Source organism: Caenorhabditis remanei, chromosome I (assembly GCF_010183535.1).
Source record: "Caenorhabditis remanei strain PX506 chromosome I, whole genome shotgun sequence".
In the NCBI taxonomy this organism is placed as follows: domain Eukaryota; kingdom Metazoa; phylum Nematoda; class Chromadorea; order Rhabditida; family Rhabditidae; genus Caenorhabditis; species Caenorhabditis remanei.
The window spans coordinates 1,974,573-1,995,910 of record NC_071328.1 but is presented as its reverse complement, the minus strand read 5'-3'; the positions used below and the strand labels follow the sequence as shown (position 1 = coordinate 1,995,910).

The 21,338-nt window shown below is 35.0% G+C and overlaps 1 protein-coding gene across 1 annotated transcript; it reads right to left on the bottom strand.

Annotated features, from left to right (window-relative positions):
• Positions 1-811: 811 nt before the first annotated feature.
• Positions 812-18,347, bottom strand: GCK72_000261 (uncharacterized protein; the record flags this gene model as incomplete). The annotated part of the gene is made up of 13 exons (XM_053722370.1): positions 812-1,060; positions 2,229-2,552; positions 4,283-4,489; positions 5,115-5,239; positions 6,095-6,443; positions 8,028-8,310; positions 8,961-9,173; positions 10,204-10,553; positions 11,905-12,217; positions 12,795-13,093; positions 13,932-14,228; positions 16,166-16,747; positions 18,126-18,347. 13 exons carry the CDS (start codon positions 18,345-18,347, stop codon positions 812-814), a joined length of 3,813 nt encoding a protein of 1,270 aa, XP_053591015.1.
• Positions 18,348-21,338: the final 2,991 nt, after the last annotated feature.

Below are 21,338 nucleotides of genomic sequence, written 5' to 3'. Positions count from 1 at the left end.
GAGACTTTAAGACAGAAAAAGGAAAAAATAAGATATAATTGTACAGTAATTGGGGGATACGGTAAGTGCGCTCTAATGATAATTAATGATGAATCGTGTAGTTCTCGTGGACAAGAAGAATAGCGGATTTTGAATTTTTGGTTTGGTTTTCAAGTGATTTTGATCAAAATTTTAGAGGAAAAGTGAGTTTTTCGGATAAAAATTGAATTTTTCAGACAAAAATATGATTTTCCAGATCGAAACCTAGATTTTCATCTGGGAAACTTGCAATTTTACACATAAAAACCTCATTTGAAACAGAAAAATTCTCAATTTCTGCCTGTAAAACGGATTATTTCGCTTCAAAATGTAACTTTTCTCAAATTTTGAAGCTAAAAAAAAACAAAAATGTTCTACTAAAATATCTCATCTATGACACTTTTCAGCCGAAAAAAACGAGTTTTGTTGAAAAATCGACTTTTTTTGACTTAAAAATGGGAGCTTTATGCCAAAAAAGTGCTGAAAAGTTGACTTTGTGACTGAAAAAAACTCATTTTTCACTTTTTCGGCTTGAAAATATGATTTAATTGTAAAAATCCAACTTTTTTAACAGAAAAACTGAATTTTTTAGTTTGAAATGACACTTTTAAGCCGAAAAAACCCAATTTTTTCGACTTTTTCGGCTTAAAATGGGCGCTTTATGCCAAAAAATGGCTAAAAGTTGGTTTTTTAGCTCAATTTCCACAAAAAACTTCAATTTCTTCTACTCAACTTGTCCACGAGGACTACAATTATGTACCATTAGAGCGCATTTTGATCGAAATGAAATAAATTAATGAGACGCAGCAGCTGTAGCCGCAGCGGCAGCAGACGAAGACGCCGGCGGATTTTCAGTCATCTCGTTGATTCCCAACTGTTTGAAACGTGTCAAATCGAAAGTGAGAACTCCCGAAGTGGTACACGCCGCCGGATACGGGAAGATACCGATGAGTGAGTCGGCTTTGTTGTAGAATTCCTCTTTCAGTGAGATCACAATGATTTGCATGTGTTCGCGTGCCGAATCACAGATGTATGAGGCCACCTGCAGAATATTGATTGATTGATTTATGGAGATTTATGATGTGTAGTGATTTATGTAAATTAGCTGGTTTAATGATGAGTGGGGGATGGTAAATAGATGCAAAAACTATTTTTTGTCCAAAAAATCTCTAGAAACATGAATTTTTGTGTTGGAAAACGGAAGCCGGAAGTAAAATTTCTAATCCGGAAGTCGGAAGTAGATTTTTTTCGCAAATATTCCAAATTACAAGCGAAAAATCATTGGAAAATTGGTTTTTGGCTGTAGAAAAGCCTATTTTCTGTCCTATTTGACCATTTTTTCATGTATTTCTGCAAAATGTATTCTTCCTAAATTTCACAGTGTTGGAATGACGGAAGTCGGAAATAAAATTCCTTATCCGGAAGTCGGAAGTCGGAATTCCGCGCAACTCTGATTTGTACTGATTTGCTAATTGCCAGATTTTTCCTTCCGATAAACGCTTTTTTCAGAAACTTTTCTTGATATGTTTTTTTTTTCCAAATTTTCAGATATTTTCAGGAAATTAACATTAAAAATCCAATTAGACTCTAAAAAATTAGTTTTTAATCCGAAAATTGAGAGGTTTCGATGAAAAACTAGACGAAATCCGTCTCAACTCTGTTTCAGCCCGTAAAACTACAGTAATCAGTATTTTTTGATCATTTTTCGGCCTTTGTGAGCTCAAATTTCGTGTTGTCCGATAAATTTAGACATAAATGACGGTTTTCAGCTCAAAAACAACAATTTTCAACCAAAAAACGACGATTTTCAGCTCAAAAAAGATGATTTTCCGTTGAAAAAGGACGATTTTCAGCGATTTTTAGGTAAAGACCTATTATAAAATGTGTTTCAAGTCAAAAATTTCCGGATTTTTTGATATTTTCATTCACAAATTTCGTGATTTCCGATAAATTCAGACAGAAATTAAGGGTTTCTGGCTTAAATTGATCGGTTTTCAGCTCAAAAACGACGATTTTCAACCAAAAAACGACGATTTTTAGCTCAAAAACGGTAATTTTTAACACAAAACCGACGATTTTCAGCTCAAAAATGGCGATTTTCAGCGATTTTTAGAAAAAGACCTGTTAAAAAATGTGTTTCAAGTCAAAAATTTCCAAATTTTCTAATATTTTAATTCCAAAATTCCCTCTCTTTCTGCTTCTACACAAACCTTTCCAATATTCGTATTATCCAACGCAGCATCAATCTCATCCAAAACAAAGAACGGCGCTGGATTCCTTCCGTGTACTGCGAATAGCAATGCCAACGCGGCAATCGTTTTCTCTCCTCCCGACAAATTATCCATCGGACGGAATCGTTTTCCGGGCGCTACACAGTTATATTGAATTCCATCCAGATACGGTTCTTCCATGTTATCCGCACCGAGGAACGCCTGAGCGGAGGTGTTACGAGACAGTTGTTTGTAGATATCATCAATTGTGTTGGCCACCGGATCGAAAAAGTCTTGGAATCGGCGGTAACGATCGGTTTTTACCTGAAAAACAGTGGAAAGTTATGGATTTTGCTTGAAAAATGCGATTTTTTCGGGTTATTTTTAACAAAAATCGGTAAAAAGGCTTAGATTTCGGGATTTTTTAGTAAAACATCGGTAATATTTCCGGTTTTATAGTTGAAATGTCGGTTTTAGAATAAAAAATAACGATTTTTGAGGGTTATCTGTTGAAAAAATCGGATAACTATTGAAAATTGTCACAAAAATAATGAAAAAGAAGAGAAAGAGGTGTAGGGATAGAGAGTGACGAAAAGAAGAAGAAAAAGATGGGTGTGTGTTGTCACGTTGTTGGGTTGGAAAGTGTAAATATCTTGGAATGTCTGCGGTCTCTCTCACTCTCTCTCTCTCTCTCTCTCTATAAAATAGCGAGATTTGTTTTTCCAGTTTCAGACAAAACAGGAAAAAAAAAGAATTGATGAGAAGAGAGGGAGAAAAAATAATCAAGTTGAGCAGAAAAAACATTGGAACTGGGAGTTCCTACTTGAAGGAGCTAATTTCAGCTCAGAAATCTGATATTGAGGAGTTTTAAATAGTGGAAAACATAGTTGTCAAGGCCCGGGTCGGTCCGGCTTCAAAAAATTATCCTTTTTTTTCCAATTTTTTTTTTTGAAATTTTTGAAATTTTTCATCGAAAATGTGACCATTTTGGATGCTTTTTCACGTACTTGTAAATTTTCGGCCCGAAGGCCCGGCTTCAAAAAAAAGGTATCTATTTTTTACCAAAAGTTTTTGAACTTTTTTGATAATTTTACATTAAAAAATTCAATTTTTTGGGAAAAAAAATCAAATTTTTGTTCAAAATTTTAGTTCAAATTTTTTCAGCCCGGCCCGTTGCAAGTATGCTTTTTCAGAATTTCTACTTATTCTGAGTGATAGTCGAAAATTCGAAAAAAAAAATTTGAATTTTTGAATTTGGCGCCAATTTTCCAGGCCGGGCCTTGACAACTACGGATTTCATGGTTTTTGAATGTTTTTCTTTTAGAAATTGCGATAAAAAAATGTGGAACTTTTACAGAGAATCACAGAAAATTTCAGATAAAATGACAAAGAAAACTCAATAAATTCATCCGTGGTCGAGAAAATGCATAAGTTAGGCCGTCACCAGTGTTTTTCGTCATTTTCTTATTTGTATCATACTTGTCACGGGCCGGGCCGGGCCGAAATCAAGAAAATGTTCGGCCCGGCCCGCTCGGCCCGTTTTGAAACATTTTTGAAAATTTGATGTTTTTTTTGGAAATTTTTTGAAAAAAAAAGTTTTCGAATAAAACTTCAAAATTCAATAAAAAGGTAAGTATGTATGATAATTTAAGCATTTTTACTCTAAATTTTCGAAAAATTTCAGAAAATTGTGTTACAAAATGAGTACACATTTTTGAATCCGGGCCGACGGGCCGGGCCGGGCCGAGAGAAATTTCGGCCCAGCCCGATTTTTGACAAGTATGATTTGTATGAAGTTTTTGCCATTTTCCAGACCAAGACTAACTTTCTGCTCCGCTTGATAAACGCGAAAATTTCGGAATTTTTCAAAGTTTTCTCATACTTATAACCAATTTTTCTCGTGGGTTTTTGCACCAAAGCTATCAGTTTTTACTGAAAAAGAAAAAATTACCACAAATTTAACCATTTTTACACCAAAAACAGCAAAAAATCCCGCTTTTTAGCTTTTAACTCTAAAAAACGAAAAAAAACAGCCTAAAAACTCTGAAAATCACCTTCTCGAATGCCTGTCTGATTCTCTTCGCCTTTTTCCTCGCATTCTCTAATTCTTCCGTCGATTCGGCTTCTCGTTCTCTCACTTCAGCCATTCGTTGATTCGCTTTCAGATTCGGTGCATTCATCTTCGATACATTCTTTTGTAACTCTTCGATTTCTACGTTGAGTCTATTCGTCGCCTGACGGACACCGTCGTCATCGTCAATCTGAAAATGGTAATTATGGTAATTATGGGGAAAATTGTGAATGAATCATAATTGTCAGGGCTCGGATAATTGGCGCCGAAATTCAAAATGCAAAGTTTTTCGACTTTTTTTGCAAAAATATCAAATTTTCGGCCAAAAATATCAAATTTTCAACCAAAAATTTCACATTTTCAACCAAAAATATAAAATTTTCAACCAAAAATTTCACATTTTCAGCCAAAAAAGTCAAATTTTCGACAAAAAAAGTCAAATTTTCGACCATAAATATCACATTTTCGACCAAAAAAGTCAAATTTTCGACCAAAAATATCAAATTTTCAGCCAAAAATTTTACATTTTCAGCCAAAAAAGTCAAATTTTCAACAAAAAGTCAAATTTTCGACCAAAAATTTCAAATTTTCAACCAAAAATTTCACATTTTCAGCCAAAAATATCACATTTTCGACCAAAAAATTCAAATTTTCGACCAAAAAAGTCCAATTTTCGACCAAATATATAACATTTTCGACAAAAATATCACATTTTCGACCAAAAAAGTCAAATTTTCAATCAAAAATTTCAAATTTTCGATGAAAAATTGGTTTTTTTCAAGTCGGGCTATGGAAAGTATGTAATAAATTAGTACATCTTTGTATTCGCTTGGCAATGAGTCATAGTTGATTTTGATGTGTTGCTCTCGTTGAATCTGTTCATCCGATACACTCGGTCCATCGTGTTGAGACTGTTGAGATGACTGCGATGAACTGTCGTCTGGAACTTTCGAGAGATTTTTCAGATGAAACCTAGACTGTAATTTATACTAACGCGCTGACGATGCGCCAGACGAAATTTCGATTTTCAAGTGAAAAACGCGTCTGAGGCACGCCAGATATTTCAAACTTCTACAAAACACTAAGAACACGAAAACGCGTCTGAGGCGCGCCAGCCTCCTTCATAATTTCGCGTCTCTTTATAAGAGGCGCGCCTACAGCACCCCAGCCTTTGCAACTTTGAATATTGGAATGTCAAGAGAAACGCGTCAATGTCACGCCAGACTCAATGTTTTCAGTATCCAAACGGGTCCAAGGCGCGCCAGATAAAATTTTTGCTGGAAAACCACATTTTCCTTTTTTTCCAGCTTTTCGAGTCTAAAAATTATTATTTTTAAACTTCAAAAAATGAGTTCCGGATTTTTGAATCTTGTAAAGCGTTATTTTCGAAAATTTCGTCAAAAACAACTATTCTGGCGCATCTTTGACGCGTTCTTCGGAAATTGCCCAAATTTGTCAAGTTTTATCGATTTGGGCAGTTTTTTGATGGTTTTCTCAATTGTCTTGCGCACCTTTGACGCGTTTTTAGAAAATGTTCAAAACTTGTCAAATTTGACCATTTTTAATGACTTTTTGTAGGTTTTAGAGGGTTTTTCAATTGGTTTTCACGCGATTCTCTGTCAAATCAGATGAAAATCAGTGAAAATCATTTATAATTACCTGAAAACCCTAATTTTCTACTAAATAACATGATTTTTAGTTTAAATTCTGACAAAAGTCAGAAGAAAATCATCTGAAATTCCATGAAAACCCTAATTTTCTACTAAATAACATGATTTTCAGTTTTCAGTCTCACCTCCATCATCCTCCTCATACTCGACATCAGCCATACTACCCGATTTCAACGGCAACGCCAACTGTCCCAATTTGACAGAATGCAGCAAAGAGTGTCTCTCATACTGTTTCTTCGTCAAAAGACTCTCCAATCGCAACAATTCCTTTTCGGCCTTTGTAAACTCTTTCATCGCCGTCTGTGCCAATTTCTTGACTTCATTCCATTCGGTTTCCAGTCGACTAGCCGCCTCCTTCTTCTCGTCGAGCACTTCTTTCGCCTCTTTCATCGATTCCGTGTGTTTCTTCAAATCGGACGCCGCCGACTTCTCCTTTGATTTCATCTCTTTGTATGATTTCTCGATTTGTGACACCTGCAAATGACACTCTTTTTATGATATGGAATTTTATGGAATGTTGCTTATTTCAGATGAAATTTCAGCTATTTCAGACTAAAATTACTGGAAAAACTGATTTTTTCAATCCGAAAAAGGTGAAAACCCCTTAAAAACAGGGTTTTTGAATGAAATTTCAGCTAGTTCAGTCAAAAATCGCTTTTTTAAACTAAAATCTAAAGGGAAACTGATTTGCGACACCTGCAAATGACACTCGTTTTATGGATGGGAATTTTATGGAATGTTGCGGTGTTTAAGAACTCAAAATAAGGAACTGATAAGGAAAATGTTATCTGATAGGGAAATTGAAGAAGTTTTGGGAGTGAATATCTCAAATCTTAAAGGGGGACATCGGTATTTCAAAAATTGAGATTTTTTGATATGAATCGACTCAGAATTTTGTAGAAAAGAGAAAAGTCTCTTGGAGTCAAGTCCGAAAATTAGTCTGAAACGAGTTATGAGGCCTCAAAGTGTCAAAAAATGGTCTCTCGCCGTGAAGATTTGCCAAATATTTCAAAATCTTTTCATGTTCACGGCGAGAGAATTTTAATTTGAAAATAAAGCGAATCTTCACGGCGAGAGGCCCTTTTTTGACACTTTGAGGCCTCATAACTCGTTTCAGACGAATTTTCGGACCTGAATCCAAGAGACTTTTCTCTTTTCTACAAAATTCTGAGTCGATCCTTATCAAACAATCACGATTTTTGGAATACCGCAGTCCCCTTTAACTCAAAATCTTGCAGAAATAATCAATTTTCAGTTTATTTTCAACTAAAAAATAATTTTTCGGTCGATTTTCAGCTAAAAAAATCTATTTTAAGTCGATTTTCAGCTTAAGATCAGACATCTTTAATTACTCTTTTTATGATATGGAATTATATAGAATGTTGCGGTGCGTTTTGTTTTTTGGTGTCGGCGACCTTTTAAAGAACTTGAAATAAGGAAAATTGATAAGGAAACTATTATCAAAATGTTGCGAATCGAATAATAATAGGAAAACTAAAGAAGGAAATAAAATTCCATATCCGGAAGTCGGAAGTAAATTTTTCGCAAATATTCAAAATCTTCAAGAGAAAAGAACATAAAATTTGCGAAAATCAGTGGAAAGTTAGATTTTGTACTGAAAATCCCTAAAATAGAGTTTTTTGAATGAAATTTCAACTATTTTAGTCAAAAATCGCCGTTTTGAACTGAAATCTAAAAGGAAAACTCATTTTCTCAATCCAAAAGTGTCAAAAATAGGGTTTTTTGAATGAAATTTCACAAGAAACCTCATTTTTAGTTGAAAAATGAGTTTCGGTCAATTTTCAGTCAATTCCAGAAAAATACTCTTTTTCTTTGAAAATGATTGGATTTTTCAATACTTCTGAGTAAAATTTCAAAAAAAAACTGAATTTTTTAAAATAATTTTCAGATATTTTAAGCCATTTTTTTTGTTTATTTCTGTGCATTTTTCGACAGTTTCAGATATGTTGGGTTTCAGACTATTTTCAGTCATTTTCAGCCTAATTTCAGCCATTTTCAGCTATTTAAAACAAAATTTCATGAAATTTCCCCCATTACCTTCTCCTTCTCCACATCAACTTTTCGTTGTCCGTCCTGTTCGGTGACAAAGTCGATTTCGTACGTCAACTTCTGAATATCGTCGTCAAACGAACGAAGTTTATCCTCCATTTCTTGTTTGATTCTCATCTCTCGATTCTCGTAATCTCGAATCGATTCGATACCGACGCGTTGACAAAAATCGGCGAAAATTCGATCAGCGACTTCGTTGCTCTTCGTTTGGAGCTCCTGAACGGCCCGCCTCGCTTTTGCGCACTTTTTCTTCCCAGTTGGCGATTCGGGGCTGGAAAAATCGAGAATTTTAGATAGAAATATAGAAAAAAAGTATTTTTTGGTCGATTTTCAGCTGCAAAATGTGGGAAAATTGAGAATACAAGTAATTAATCTCGAAAAATTGGAATCAAAATGCGATTTCAGACAAAAAAAAAAACGTATTTTTGGTCGATTTTCAGCTGGAAAAAATGATTTTTCTTATAGAAAGGAGTGAATAACTCAAATCTTAGCTCAAAATCTTGCATAAATAATTAATTTTCTGCCCGTTTTTGGCCAAAAATCGCCTTAAAACCGGAATTTCTGAATGGAAACCATAAGAATGAGACAAAAATTCGTATTTTAAGATATGCTTTCACCAAAAATTAGGTTTTCTCGCTTAAAATTATAATCCAACCTCGAAATTTTAGATTTTTAACACTGAACATAGATTTTCTGCGACAAAATTGGAATTCAAACTGAAAAATGTATTTTCAGCCATTTTTCTTGTTTTTAGTGAATTTTTCTGTGAATTCTCAGTTTTTTCTACAATTTACTAACAGTTTCAGCCATTTTCAGCTAATTCTTTGTCAATTTTCAGGCCATTTTAGTGCATTTTTAGACATTTTCAGTCAATTTTTTTATCAAAATCTCATTTTTTTCAGTCAAATTCTCACCGGTAACATGTTCAACTCGGCCGTCAGACCCTCCAACTCGTTCTGAAGTCGTTCCAATTGCATTTCTCTCAGATTCTTCAATTCTTTCTTCCATATTTGAAGTCTCTGCTCACTCGACGCTATCTTCGACCGTTCTCCCTCAACTTCTATTTCTCGACGACGATTCTTTTGGAGATCGGCGATCTTCTCGTTCAAATCGTCACGTTTCTCACGGAGTTGTCTGGAAATTTGGGATGAATTTTAGGGAATTTGAGAAGATTAAGAAAAGAAACAGATTTTAAGCCATTAATCAACTTTTCGTTAAATTACATTTTTTGAACCAATTTTCGTCGAAATTTAGAAATTTATTATTTTTGAGTCATTTTGAGTCACTCGGCTGTGTATTTTCAGACTTTTGGGGCGTTTGAGACAATTTTATTTGATTTTTCACGATTTCTAGCTACTTTCTACTGGAAAATCAACGAATTTGAGGGTTTTTGAATGGAAAATATAAACTTTTTGAACTTTTCGCATAGAAACTTTACAATTTGAAAGTTGATTACATCTCATTTACGATTTTTTATTAAAATTGAGTTGGAATTAATATTTTCCGATATTTCTGACGTTTTCAGTGTTTTAATGTCATTTCTTATAGAAAACTGACAATTTCAGTCAACTTTTCGCGAGATTTCAGTCATTTGTGGCCGAATATTGTCGTTTTTGACTGTAGACGACTGCTTGCAGTCACTTTTTACAATTTTTACGCAAAAAATAGGAGGGAATTAGGTTCCATGAGTTTCGGTTCGTTTTCAGTATATTCCAGCCAAAAATACCTTTTTTCTTAGAAAATAGTTGGATTTTTCAATATTTATGTGTGAAATTTTGGAAAAAGTTGAAATTTAAGAGCTTTTTTGCACATTTTCCGTCATTTTTTGTTGATTTTTGTGAATTTTTCGACATTTTCAGACATCTTGAGCCACTTTCCAATAATTTCACTCATTTTCAGACATTTTTGCAGAATTTCTGACATTTTCAGCAATTAAAAACAGAATTTCAGGAATTTCAGCAAATTTTTAGACAATTTTCAGTCATTTTTTGCCAATTTTAAGTAATTTTTAGCCAAATTTCTAAAATTTTTAGCCGAATTCTGTCATTTTTTGTCAATTTTCTGACATTTTCAGCTATTTAAAACATAATTTCAGCCATTTTTTGTTGATTTTTAGCCATTTTTCGTCATTTCCAGTAAATTTTTCTATCAAAATCATACTCACTTCACGACTTTCTCATCCCATTTCTTGGATTTGGCTCTCAAATCAGCGGATCCTCCCGACATGACTCCCGACTGCTGGAAAAGTGTTCCATCCATCGACACGGCCTTGTATCGATCTCGTAGATCAGTTCCACCGTAAGCCAACTGTTTCGCGTCCTCTTGATTCTCACAGACCAACGAATTGCCACAAACGAATTGAAGCGCTTTTCGGGCGGCCTGATGATGGACGTTGATGACGTCGAAGACGAGTTTCACACCCGCCGGACGCCTGATTTCACGCAATTTCTCGTTGATCGGATTGACGACGAGCGCTTCATTCGGCAGGAACACTTCCGGCGCGTAACGGTTTTCCTGGAAGTTTTGGAGATGTAAAATGGGCACTTTTGAGGCGAAAAAAACTAACATTTCTCAAAGTTTTCCGATATTTTAAGCTGGTTTTTGTGATTTTCGCGAAGTTTTGATTGTTTTTTGCACATTTTTAGCCATATTTTGTTTATTTCTGAGAAAAATTTGTATGAAAATGCTCTAAAACACCCAAAAATTAGAATTTTCAGTCCGAGAACTCCTCAAAAGTGTAGAAAACAGATTTTTCCCGACAATTTTTGTAGGAAATTACGATTTTTAGCAAATTATGGCTGAAAAACGATGCGTTTTATAGGATTTGAGATGAACACGACAATATTTAAATGAAAATCGCGTAACGGTTTTCCTGGAATTTAGGAATATAATATTTAAAGCTGAAATTTATGAATCTGGCACTCAAAAAGTCTGAAAAAATCACCCAAAACGAGTTTTTAGTGTGAAAAATGCTCAAAAGTGTGGAAATCGGACTTTTCCAAAGAGTTTTAGCTGGAAATGACGATTTTGAGCTAATAAGTAACGGTTTTCCTGGAATTTAGGAATGTAAAGATATTTTAAGATTAAATTTATAAATTCGTAGAAAACTGACAATTTCAGTCAACTTTCCGCGAGATTACAGTCATTTTTGGCCGAAATTGATAGTTTTTTCGCTGTAGACGATTGCTTGCAGTCATTTTTATTGATTTTTTCCAAATAATCTGTGTTTTTATGAAAAAAGAATGTGCACCATTTTCAATCATTTTTCAGTCGTTTTTTGGTTGTTTTCGGTCTTTTCCGTATAAAACTATGAACAATCCTATGGAAAATAGTCAAAAACTCCGAGAAACAAGAACTTCCAATAAGAAAAATGCTCAAAAGTGTAGAAATCGAAAAGAATTTAGAAACTACGATTTAAGCTGATGTTTTTCAATAATTTTGAGCAAATTTTGGTTAAAAAACAGCTTTTATAGGATTTAAGCTGAAAATGATAATACTAGAATGAAAATCGCGAAAAAATAGATTTTTTTCGTTGACAACTGCAAAATAACAAAATTCAATAAAGTTTTTCCAAAGATTCTTCGATTTTTACTCTAAATTTATCATTTTTGGCTGATTTTCAGCTAAAAATCTCTCTATTCTTAAAATTTTCAGTCCTTCAATACCAGTTTCAAACGAAAATTCGTTGAAAAATCTGATTGAATTCAGTTATTTTTCAGTTTCCCCATGAAAACTCATAGTTTTGAAGCCAAAATTTGCTCAAAATCATTGAAAAAACTTCAATTATTCATTATTTTTAGCTGATTTTCAGCTCAAAAATCTCTCTTTTCTTTCAAATTTTCACATTTTCAGTCCTCCCAATTACCTTCAAAAAAGCGATAGCCCTCGCTGCAGTCTCCTCATTATCACAAACAATACTGTTCATATGTTTCGCGAGAATCTTCGTCGTCGCAATATTGAATCGTTTATGCGACGGTTGACACAAATCAACGAGTCGTCCGAATACTCCATCGGGGAAATTCCTTTTGAGTCCATCGAGTGCTTCCGTTCTCTTCTGATTCCTCTCGCCTTCTGCAGAGTCTCCGGAGGCATCTGACAGTTGACGAATCACTGAGACGAGCTCTTTGTTGTATTCGGCGGCTGCGGATTTGTCGATAACCACTTCACTCTCGATTTTTCTGAAAAAATCATAAATTTTTACTTTATCGTTGATTTTCTGTGTACTGAAAGTGAAAATAATGACACATTTCATTAAAAAATAGCTAATTATTACAAAAATCAAATCATTTTTTATTTCAGACCAATTTCAGTTCAATTTCTGACGAATTTACGTGATTTACTCGAAAATTGATGGATTTTAATGATTTTCAGACAAAAATTGAAGGATTTAAGCGATTCTCAGATGAAAATTGATGAATTTTAGCCAAAAATAGATAGGTTTTAGCGATTTCAGACCGAAATCGATGGGTTTTTAGCGATTTTTAGACATAAATTAATGGATTGTAGTGATTTTCAGAGAAAAATTGATGAGTTTTAGTGATTTTCAGACGAAAATTGACGATTTTCAGCAATTTTAATGCAAAACTGCAGTAAAATCAACGGATTTCGGCGATTTTCAGAAGGAAATTACGTGATTCCTCTGTTTTTTCTCTATCAAACTAACGAAAATTACGTGATTTTCAGCAATTTTAATGAAAAATACCAGTTTTAGAAGTAAAATTGATGAATTTTAACGATTTTCCGATGTAAAAGTACCTCAAATTGTCCTTCAACGCCTTATTCTCCTCCTCAGTCTCCTTAATTTTCTGTCCGAGAGCCGAAATCTGTCGTTCCAATCGTTGAACATCCGCTTCCTTCGCTTTTACTCTATCTTGTGCCTCTTTCTGTCGTCTCAACTCGTGACTCAATGCACTTTTATCACCTTCGAACACTTGAATCGACGTGAGGAGCTCCCTTTGAACGAGAGCCGATTCTCGGTGAGCACGATCTTTGAGCTCTTCGTATTCACGGACTTGCTCTTCGGATAGATTCAGCTCACCGCGTTGCATCATCTCCTGCAGAAAAATAGATTGAAATATTTTAATTTTTGACTGAAAATCGTCAAAAATAGTCGGAAAAATGCTTAAAAAACACCCAATTTTCAATAAAAATTGCCTAAACTGTAATTTTTCCCAAAAAACCAGCAGAAATTGCGGATTTTCAGCAGAAATCCGGCTCATTCGGCTGAAAAGTTTGATTATCCATCAGAAATACTCAAAAATCGAGAATTTTCAGCACTAAAATGGTCCTTTTTTGATCATTTTTAGGGCTGAAAATCCTCAATTTTGAGTATTTCTGATAGATAATCAAATTATTTAGCCGAACGAGTCGAATTTCTGCAGAAAATCTGCAATTTTTGCTGATTTTCAGCGAAAAAATTGAATTTCTGATTGAATTGCAGATCATTTGGGATGAAAATTGTCTAGAAACTGCATTTTTACTCAAAAATCGAGAATTTTCAGCCCTAAAATTGCTCAATAGGGCTGAAAATCCTCAATTTTGAATATTTCTGATAGATAATCAAATAATTTAGCCGAAAAATTCGAATTCCTGTTGAAAATCTGCAATTTTTGCTGATTTTTAGCAAAAATTGCAGTTTTAAGACAATTTCGATAAGAATTGAGCTTTTTCCGACTATTTTCAGTGATTTTAAGCGATTTCTATGCAAAAATTCGCGTTTTTGATCGTTTTCCCGACAATTTTCCGACTATTTTCAGTGCTTTTAAGCGATTTCTAATGCAAAAATTCGCGTTTTTCTTCTATTTTCAGTGATTTTAAGCGATTACAATGCAAAAATTCGCGTTTTTGAGCATTTTTCTGAATGTTTTCAGGGATTTTCAGAAATTTGCGTACTTGAATCTCCTTTTCGTACGACGTCTTCTCCTTCACCAACTCTTTCTTTCTCTTCTTCAATTCAGCCAACTGACTCGTATTGTTCTCCGCTTTCGCTTCTGCCGCCGACAACATTTTCTTCGCCGTCTCCAATTTCTTCTGTTCGTGAGCGACAGACACTTTCAGAGTGAGCATCTCTTGTTGCTTCTCCAAAAGTTCCGACTCGTTTTGGTCGAGTTTTCGAGACAGTTTCTGCACTTCACGTTGCACTTTCTTATGGTCTTGATGAACATTCGCAATTTTCGACTCTTCTTCCGTCTGGAAATATGGAGATTTATGGAGATTTTCAATTATTTTTGGTTTGAGTGTTTTTTTGTACATTTCGGCTGTAATAGTTTTAAAGCGCTGAACATCACATTTTCTATGTTGAAATGAAGAAAAAAAAAACGAAAAAATTTCCAAAAACTGTTCTGTAATCGATTTTATTCGCGATTTTGACTCTTCTTCCGTCTGGAAATATGGAAATATTTGGAGATTCTTGATAATTTTCAGTTTGATGTCCTATTTCTGGTTTTTTTTCTATAAAACTGATGTGAATTACGTGATTTCTAGGAATTTTAAGCAATTTCAATGCAAAATTACAGTAAAATTGATGGATTTTAGCGATTTTTATGAAGTTTGACATGAAAAATCCAATTTTTCGGTAAACTTTCTTGTTTCAAGCCGTTTCCAGAGTAGTTTCTGTTTGATTTTCTCAAAATTTTCTTCAATTTTCTTCAATTCTCACCAAAGTCGTGGCCTAGGGTCAATTAGTATCGTTTTCCTACGAAAAACCGAAACATTTAGTTCGGAAATACCGAAAAATCTGAAACTTCAGTCGAAAACTGATAAAAAGCCAATTGTTGAAAAATCTGTTTGCAAAGCATTCGTTCAATAGAAAATACGGTGATATGATAGTAAAAGGGCGGAAAAGGCGCACCAGATAGGGGAAAATTGGAAGAATTTGGCTGAAAATCAAAGAAAAATCAAGTTTTTGCTACAAAATCTATCAAAAACGCGTCAAAGACTCTCCAGACATTGTAAGATTGATAGTAACGCGTCAAAAATAATCAAATTTTTATCAAAAACTATCCTAAAACGCGTCAAAGGTGCGTCAGACTGTAAAATGTAAGTCTTAACAAAAAGCGCGTTAAAGGTGCGCCGGCCCATAATCCAAGGGGACATCCAAAAAGGGTACATCGATGAAAAATTTGATCATAGGGTACATTGAATCAGAGGGCACACTGGATCATAGGGTACATTTAGGAGGTGTTATCATAGGGCACATCTTACATGCAATCAAAGGGTACATCGGTGTAATGATCAAAGGGTACACTCACTGTACATTCACAAAACATTGTCTTTTCAAATTAAGGATCTCTTTTTTCTGGGATACTGTACTCAATATATTGCATACTCTTCTACCTTCTTCCCAACTATCCTTTTCTAGATATTTCTTTCTGTTTTTTCTCCCAGTCATTCCTTTCTTCCTATCTTATACTTTCTCTCAATCTGTTTCTCTTGTCCTTATTCTTACTCACGCGCTTCTGCCAGTAAGCTACATCAGAAGCGGGAACCGTTCCCTTCTTCGGCGTGAGGATCAGGTTACCTCTTTTGAGATCTGGAGATGATCGTTTGGTTCCCTTCATTTTTCTTTACTTTGTTATTTTTGGTGTTGTTGTAGATAAAGTTATTAATTAGCACACAACTCTTTCTTTCCAAACGCAAAAAGAAAATGAGACAGAATAAATTGAGTACAGTATCCCAGAAAAAAGGGATCCTTAATTTGAAAAGACAATGTTTTCTGAATGTACAGTGAGTGTACCCTATGAACATAATTGATGTACCCTTTGATCATTACACCGATGTACCCTTTGATTGCATGTAAGATGTGCCCTATGATAACACCTCCTAAATGTACCCTATGATCCAGTGTGCCCTCTGATTCAAGGAACCCTACGATCACGATGTACCCTTTTTGGATGTACCCCTGGATTATGGGCCAGGTGCGCCAGACCTTGTAATTTTCAAAAGTCTATATGAAACGCGCCGACGGTGCCCCAGGCACTGGAAATTTGAACAATTTTGATTGACTTCATGACAATAAAGCGATTTCAGACGAGTTTCCGACGATTTTTAAGGGATTTTCGCTCAATTTTGGCATAAAAATTCGATTTTTCCATCAAAAATCTCATTTTTCTCCTCCAAACCCATACCTTAGTCCTCTCCAAATTCGCAATAGCCTTCTTCTGTTCACTAATCTGTTCTCTCGATTCATTAATCAATCGTTCACAATGGAATAACTGATGAAGATAGAGCATCGTGCTCTTCGCAGCCAGATCATTCTTCAACTGTTGATATTTCTCCGCCTCGTCTTTCTCCATTTTCGCTTCTCGTTTCTCCTGAGCAATTCCTCGTCGTTTATTCATATTGTGTTGAGTATCATCCTCGGCTTTCGTCATTTCAATCTTCAATTTATCGTATTCCGTCTGAAATTCATGGGAACGAGAGAGCTCTTCGAACAGTTGAGTTCTTTCTTTTGGATTTTTCATCGCAATATTCTCAATGGCTCCTTGATAAACCAAAAAATTTCTGGCTTTAATGAAAATATTGATTGATTCCATTTCGTGAGCGTAGACCTGTCCAGTGACCAATTGACCGTCTAGAAGATGTTCAGACACTCCGTTATTCACTCCCCGTGTGAACGCCTTCTTCCTTCCATCCGCATATTTGTAGTTCATTGTCACTCGACACTTCTTTGCCACTGGTTTGTTGATTGGAGCGCCGTGGATTAGGTCCTGAACGATTGGAAAATATGATTGTGAGAAATAATGCTAGAATTAAGCATTTTTGAATCAAAATCTGTCAAAAATTAGGATTTCTTATTTCAAATTTGATGAAAATCGCTTAAAAATTGTTATTTTCCTAAAAAATTTGAACCTTGTGGTCTCAAAAATAGAAACATTCGGGACTTACAGACAGAATTTTTCGGTTTTTGAATGAAAATTTGATAAAAAATTTCCCAAATAATGCTAGAAATAGACATAATCAAAATTTGTCGAAAAATATTCAAAGTTTGACTAAATATAAGCAAAAAGGGCTATTAGCCGAGCATTTAAGTTACAACTGCGCTCCACCTCAAACGAGAGAGTATTGGCGAGAGAGACGCAGAGTATTTTCTGGCGCGAAATAGATTTTCACCATTTTTGACCTATTTTCACAAGTTTTTATAATCTCTTTGGCCAACTTCCGAGAGGAAATTATGAAAAATAGATCAAAATGTAGAAAATCTGTTTCGCGCCACAACAAAACTGCGTCTCTCGCCGATACTCTCTCGTTTGCGGTGGAGCGCAGTTGTAAGAAAGGATGGGCTTCTTATATTTTTGCTAAAAATTTGAACCCGAAAGTCTTAAAAACTTAATTTTCAATAATAATTTGATGAAATCAAAGCTTTTGGGTTCGAAATTGTCAAAATATCATGAATTGCTCATTTTTGGGACGAAAACTGCTGAATTTGATTTTAAAAATTGAAATTTCAATGTTTTTCGAAGCAAAACGACAATTTTGAAGTTTTTCAAATGAAAAAATGCGTTTGGCGATAAAAAAACAAAAAAAATCTCCGAAAATCTACTATTTTCATGTTGTATCACAGGATTTTAAGCATTTAAACCAAAAATTGAGTTGTTTTGAGAACTTTTTAGGGAAAATGTACAGAAATATAGAATGTTCGTGTAAAAACCACCGAAAAACAGTTATTCTGACTGGAAATAGTGGATTTCAAACTATTTTCTATGCGAAAATGTCAATTTTTCTACTTTTTGACACGATTTTCATAGCGGATTGTCAGAATGAGACGAGAGCATTCGTTTGTGAGCTGCCGACTAGTTATGCAGGTTGGTTGGATAATTTCGTACTTGCCGAGTCCCGGTTTAGCCCATCTTTGCTTTTTGGCACTTAACTCTTTGTTATTTTCCAGATGACTGTGGCAACATTTTACGAAAAAAACCTTGAAAAACATCAAGAAAACAACCTAAAAATGGGATTTTTGGGTAAAAAAGTACCCAAAAACCGTTATTTTCACTGAAAATAGTAGATTTTAGGTCATTTTCTATGCTTCTTATACCATTTTCTATCATTTTTCATCAAAAACCATGAATTTTTCCATCAGAAACTCACAGTATACTTCTTAACACGAAGACTACCCGGTCTTTCTCCCAAAACGAACGAAATTGCGTCCATCAAATTGGATTTTCCTGATCCATTCGGTCCAATAATCGCAGTGAATCGACTGAATGGACCGATGAGATGAAATCCTTTGTACGATTTGAAATTCTCAATTTCCAGCGTGTCGAGATGTCCTTTGCCGGGTAAACTGTCCAGCGAGCTACTGCCTCGCATGATTTTAAGCTGAAATTGAGAGGTTTTAAGAGAAAAACTAAAAAAACGAGGATTTTGAGCAGAAAATGGACGATTTCTGTGGAAAAGTGAAAGAATTGAGATTTTGAGTGAAAAAAACGGAAAAACGAGAAAAAACGGTCGGAAATCACAAAAACCATGATTTTAGCTGATACTGAGAGGTTTTTGATGGAAAAAAGTGGAAAAATTGATATTTTGAGCGTCAAAATGAGGATTTTGAGCTGAAATTTGGACGGTTTCTGTGGAAAAAGTGGAAAAATTGAGATTTTGAGGGAAAAAAAAAACCGGAAAAACGAGAAAAAAAACGATAAAGAACGGTCGGAAATCACAAAAACCATGATTTTAGCTGAAACTGAGAGGTTTTGATGGTAAAATGGGGAAAATCAAGATTTTGAGCGAAAAAATGAGCAATTCTTGAGAAAAATGAAAATTTTGAGCGAAAAAAAACGAAAAATAAACAATAAAAAACGGTCGGAAATCACAAAAATCAATTTTTCACTAGCAAAATAGAAAAATAGCATTTTAAGGGTGAAAAGGACAGAAAATCGCGTTTTAGAGGCGAAAAACATGCCAGAAATCGTGAAAACTCCATAAAAATTGACAAAAATTAATTTTTCATCATTAAAAATGGAAAAAAAAAAAACTGAAAAATATTATTCTCAGGCTGAAAACTCGAAAAATCGCGTTTTTAACCAGTAAAACATGGTTTTAGAGATAGAAAACGGTGTAGAAACCGATAAAAACACTAAAAAGTCAAGGAAACCAACAAAAATAAGAGAAATATCGACATTTATTAAATTTTGACCCGTAAAATGCAAAAATACAAATTTAAATTCCGTTTTCGCGATTTCCCGGCGACATTTGTTGATTCGGACTGACACTTTGTAAAAGACGAACGATATTTATAGGCGGCACGCCGATTGCGAGTAGCTGAAACATTTTTATTGAAAAAATTCATTTTTTTCCGAAAAAATCGATTTTCCCACCTTTTCCACTGCAACAACTTGCTCAACGGTCAAAAAAACGTTGAGAAATTTCGCCATTTCCATCGTTTCTGAAACTTTTCACGGATTTCCGGTGAAAAACGGCGAAAAATGACTTACGCTGAGTGTTTTTCTTCGCATCGCTCATTTTCCGGGATTTTATCGATTTTGCGGGCGGAATATAGGTTTTCTGCAATGAAAATTCGATTTTTTGATGAATTTTGCAAGAAAAATCGGCAAAAAACGGCGAAAAATGACTGAAATCGGTGAATTTCTGGAATATTGATGTTTCTGCCGCCTTATAGTTTGAAATTGGAAACGCGCTAAACTGGACGCGCGCGGGATATCGGAGTGTCGTTGCGGTGGCGGATTTTGGAGGGAAATTTGAATTTGGGTTTTTTTGAGAGACCGGACTGAAAAATCGAAAAATAGTTGAATTTTAGAAATTTTTGGTGTATTTAATGTGAAAAATCTGAAAAATTAACAAATTTTGACTCAAAAATCACGAGAAAATGCGAAAATTAACAAAAATTTATGTTTTTCCGTCAAAAAAGCCAACAATTTTGGGATTTTTCACCGTAAAATGGGTATTGAGATTTTCTAGACAAAGAATTTACGCTAAATTTTCAATTTTTGCTGAAAATCGGTTAAAACTCACTCGAAAACTCGTTAAAAACCGATTTGGCACGGTTTTCAGCTTGGTGGCCTAGAAAACCAAAATTTTGAAAATGTTAGGCCATCTTGTTTTTTTTCAAGATTTCAGTATTTTGCGGTGCTTTCAAGCTAATAACACGGTTATCAATAAAAACATAGGATTTTTTGACTATTTTTGATAAAAAATTCTGAAAAATTTGAAAAATTTAGTGAAAAATACACACATTTTGACTACGGCCCGATATTTTGCAAGTCTGGACATCCGACCTTCTGGAACCACTTCTCACCGGTAGAATCTTGATTTCCTGAGTCTCTTATTAGCACTATACACTTCTAGCAAGTACGCTCTATCGAAACCGAAGAAAATTGTGCGCCAATTTGAGAGACTCAGAGAAAAAGAGACATTTTTCAAAGGCATTTCGGTGGAGCGCAGTTGTAAGAACTGTGTCGAGCTAATACGCTCACTGCGGCTAACCGCGATGGGCGCGAAGCGGTTTCCAGTCGCGACGCGTCGGGCAGCATTGGACGCTATGAGAGATAAGGCATGAAACTACGGAAAACTGACTAATCGGAAGTTGTACGCGGAAAAAATAACCTGAAATGTTCGTCTGCATTTGTTGACTGAAAACATATTTTTTCGCTTCTGCATTATTATTTCGAACGAAAAACAAAGAAACTGTACGTTAAAATTGGTTTTAAACGACAAAAAATGAAGAAAATTCAGCTTTTTCGAGGAAAAACGAGCTTCGCGGCTCATCACTTGAAAGGAGCCGCGACGCGCACGCAACGCATCTCTCTCGGTGTCGATTTACGAGTTTGAATTTGAGGTTCACAGGGGTGCGAGTCGAAAATTTCAAATCCGATTGTCCACGCAGACTACACGAACACTTTGACTAGTTTGAGCCAATTTCGACCGATTTTTTCCAAAAATTTCAAAATCTGAAGTTGAACTTGTCCACGCGGACTACACGGAAGCTTTCTTTATTGTTAGTCGATTTCTTTTTTTTTAAAACCGATTTTTCGGCAAATAAACTTCAAAATCTGAGATTTAAACTTGTCCACGCAGACTACACGGAAGTTCTTCCGCCTTTTCACCTTCACAGGGGTGCGAGACGTAAGGTCCGCACCGAAAAGTTTTGAATTTACCGCGCGTTGCGTGTGCGTCGCGTTTTTCATTGAAAGATACGACAAATACACGCTAAACTTGAACTTGGCACTCAGCCAAGTTAGTTTTTGGCACCGTGCCAACCGCTGAGCGACGGAGCGCGTTTAAGCGACCTTGCGTTGCGCACCCCTGTGCGGTGTCGATTTACGGGTTTGAATTTGAGGTTCATTG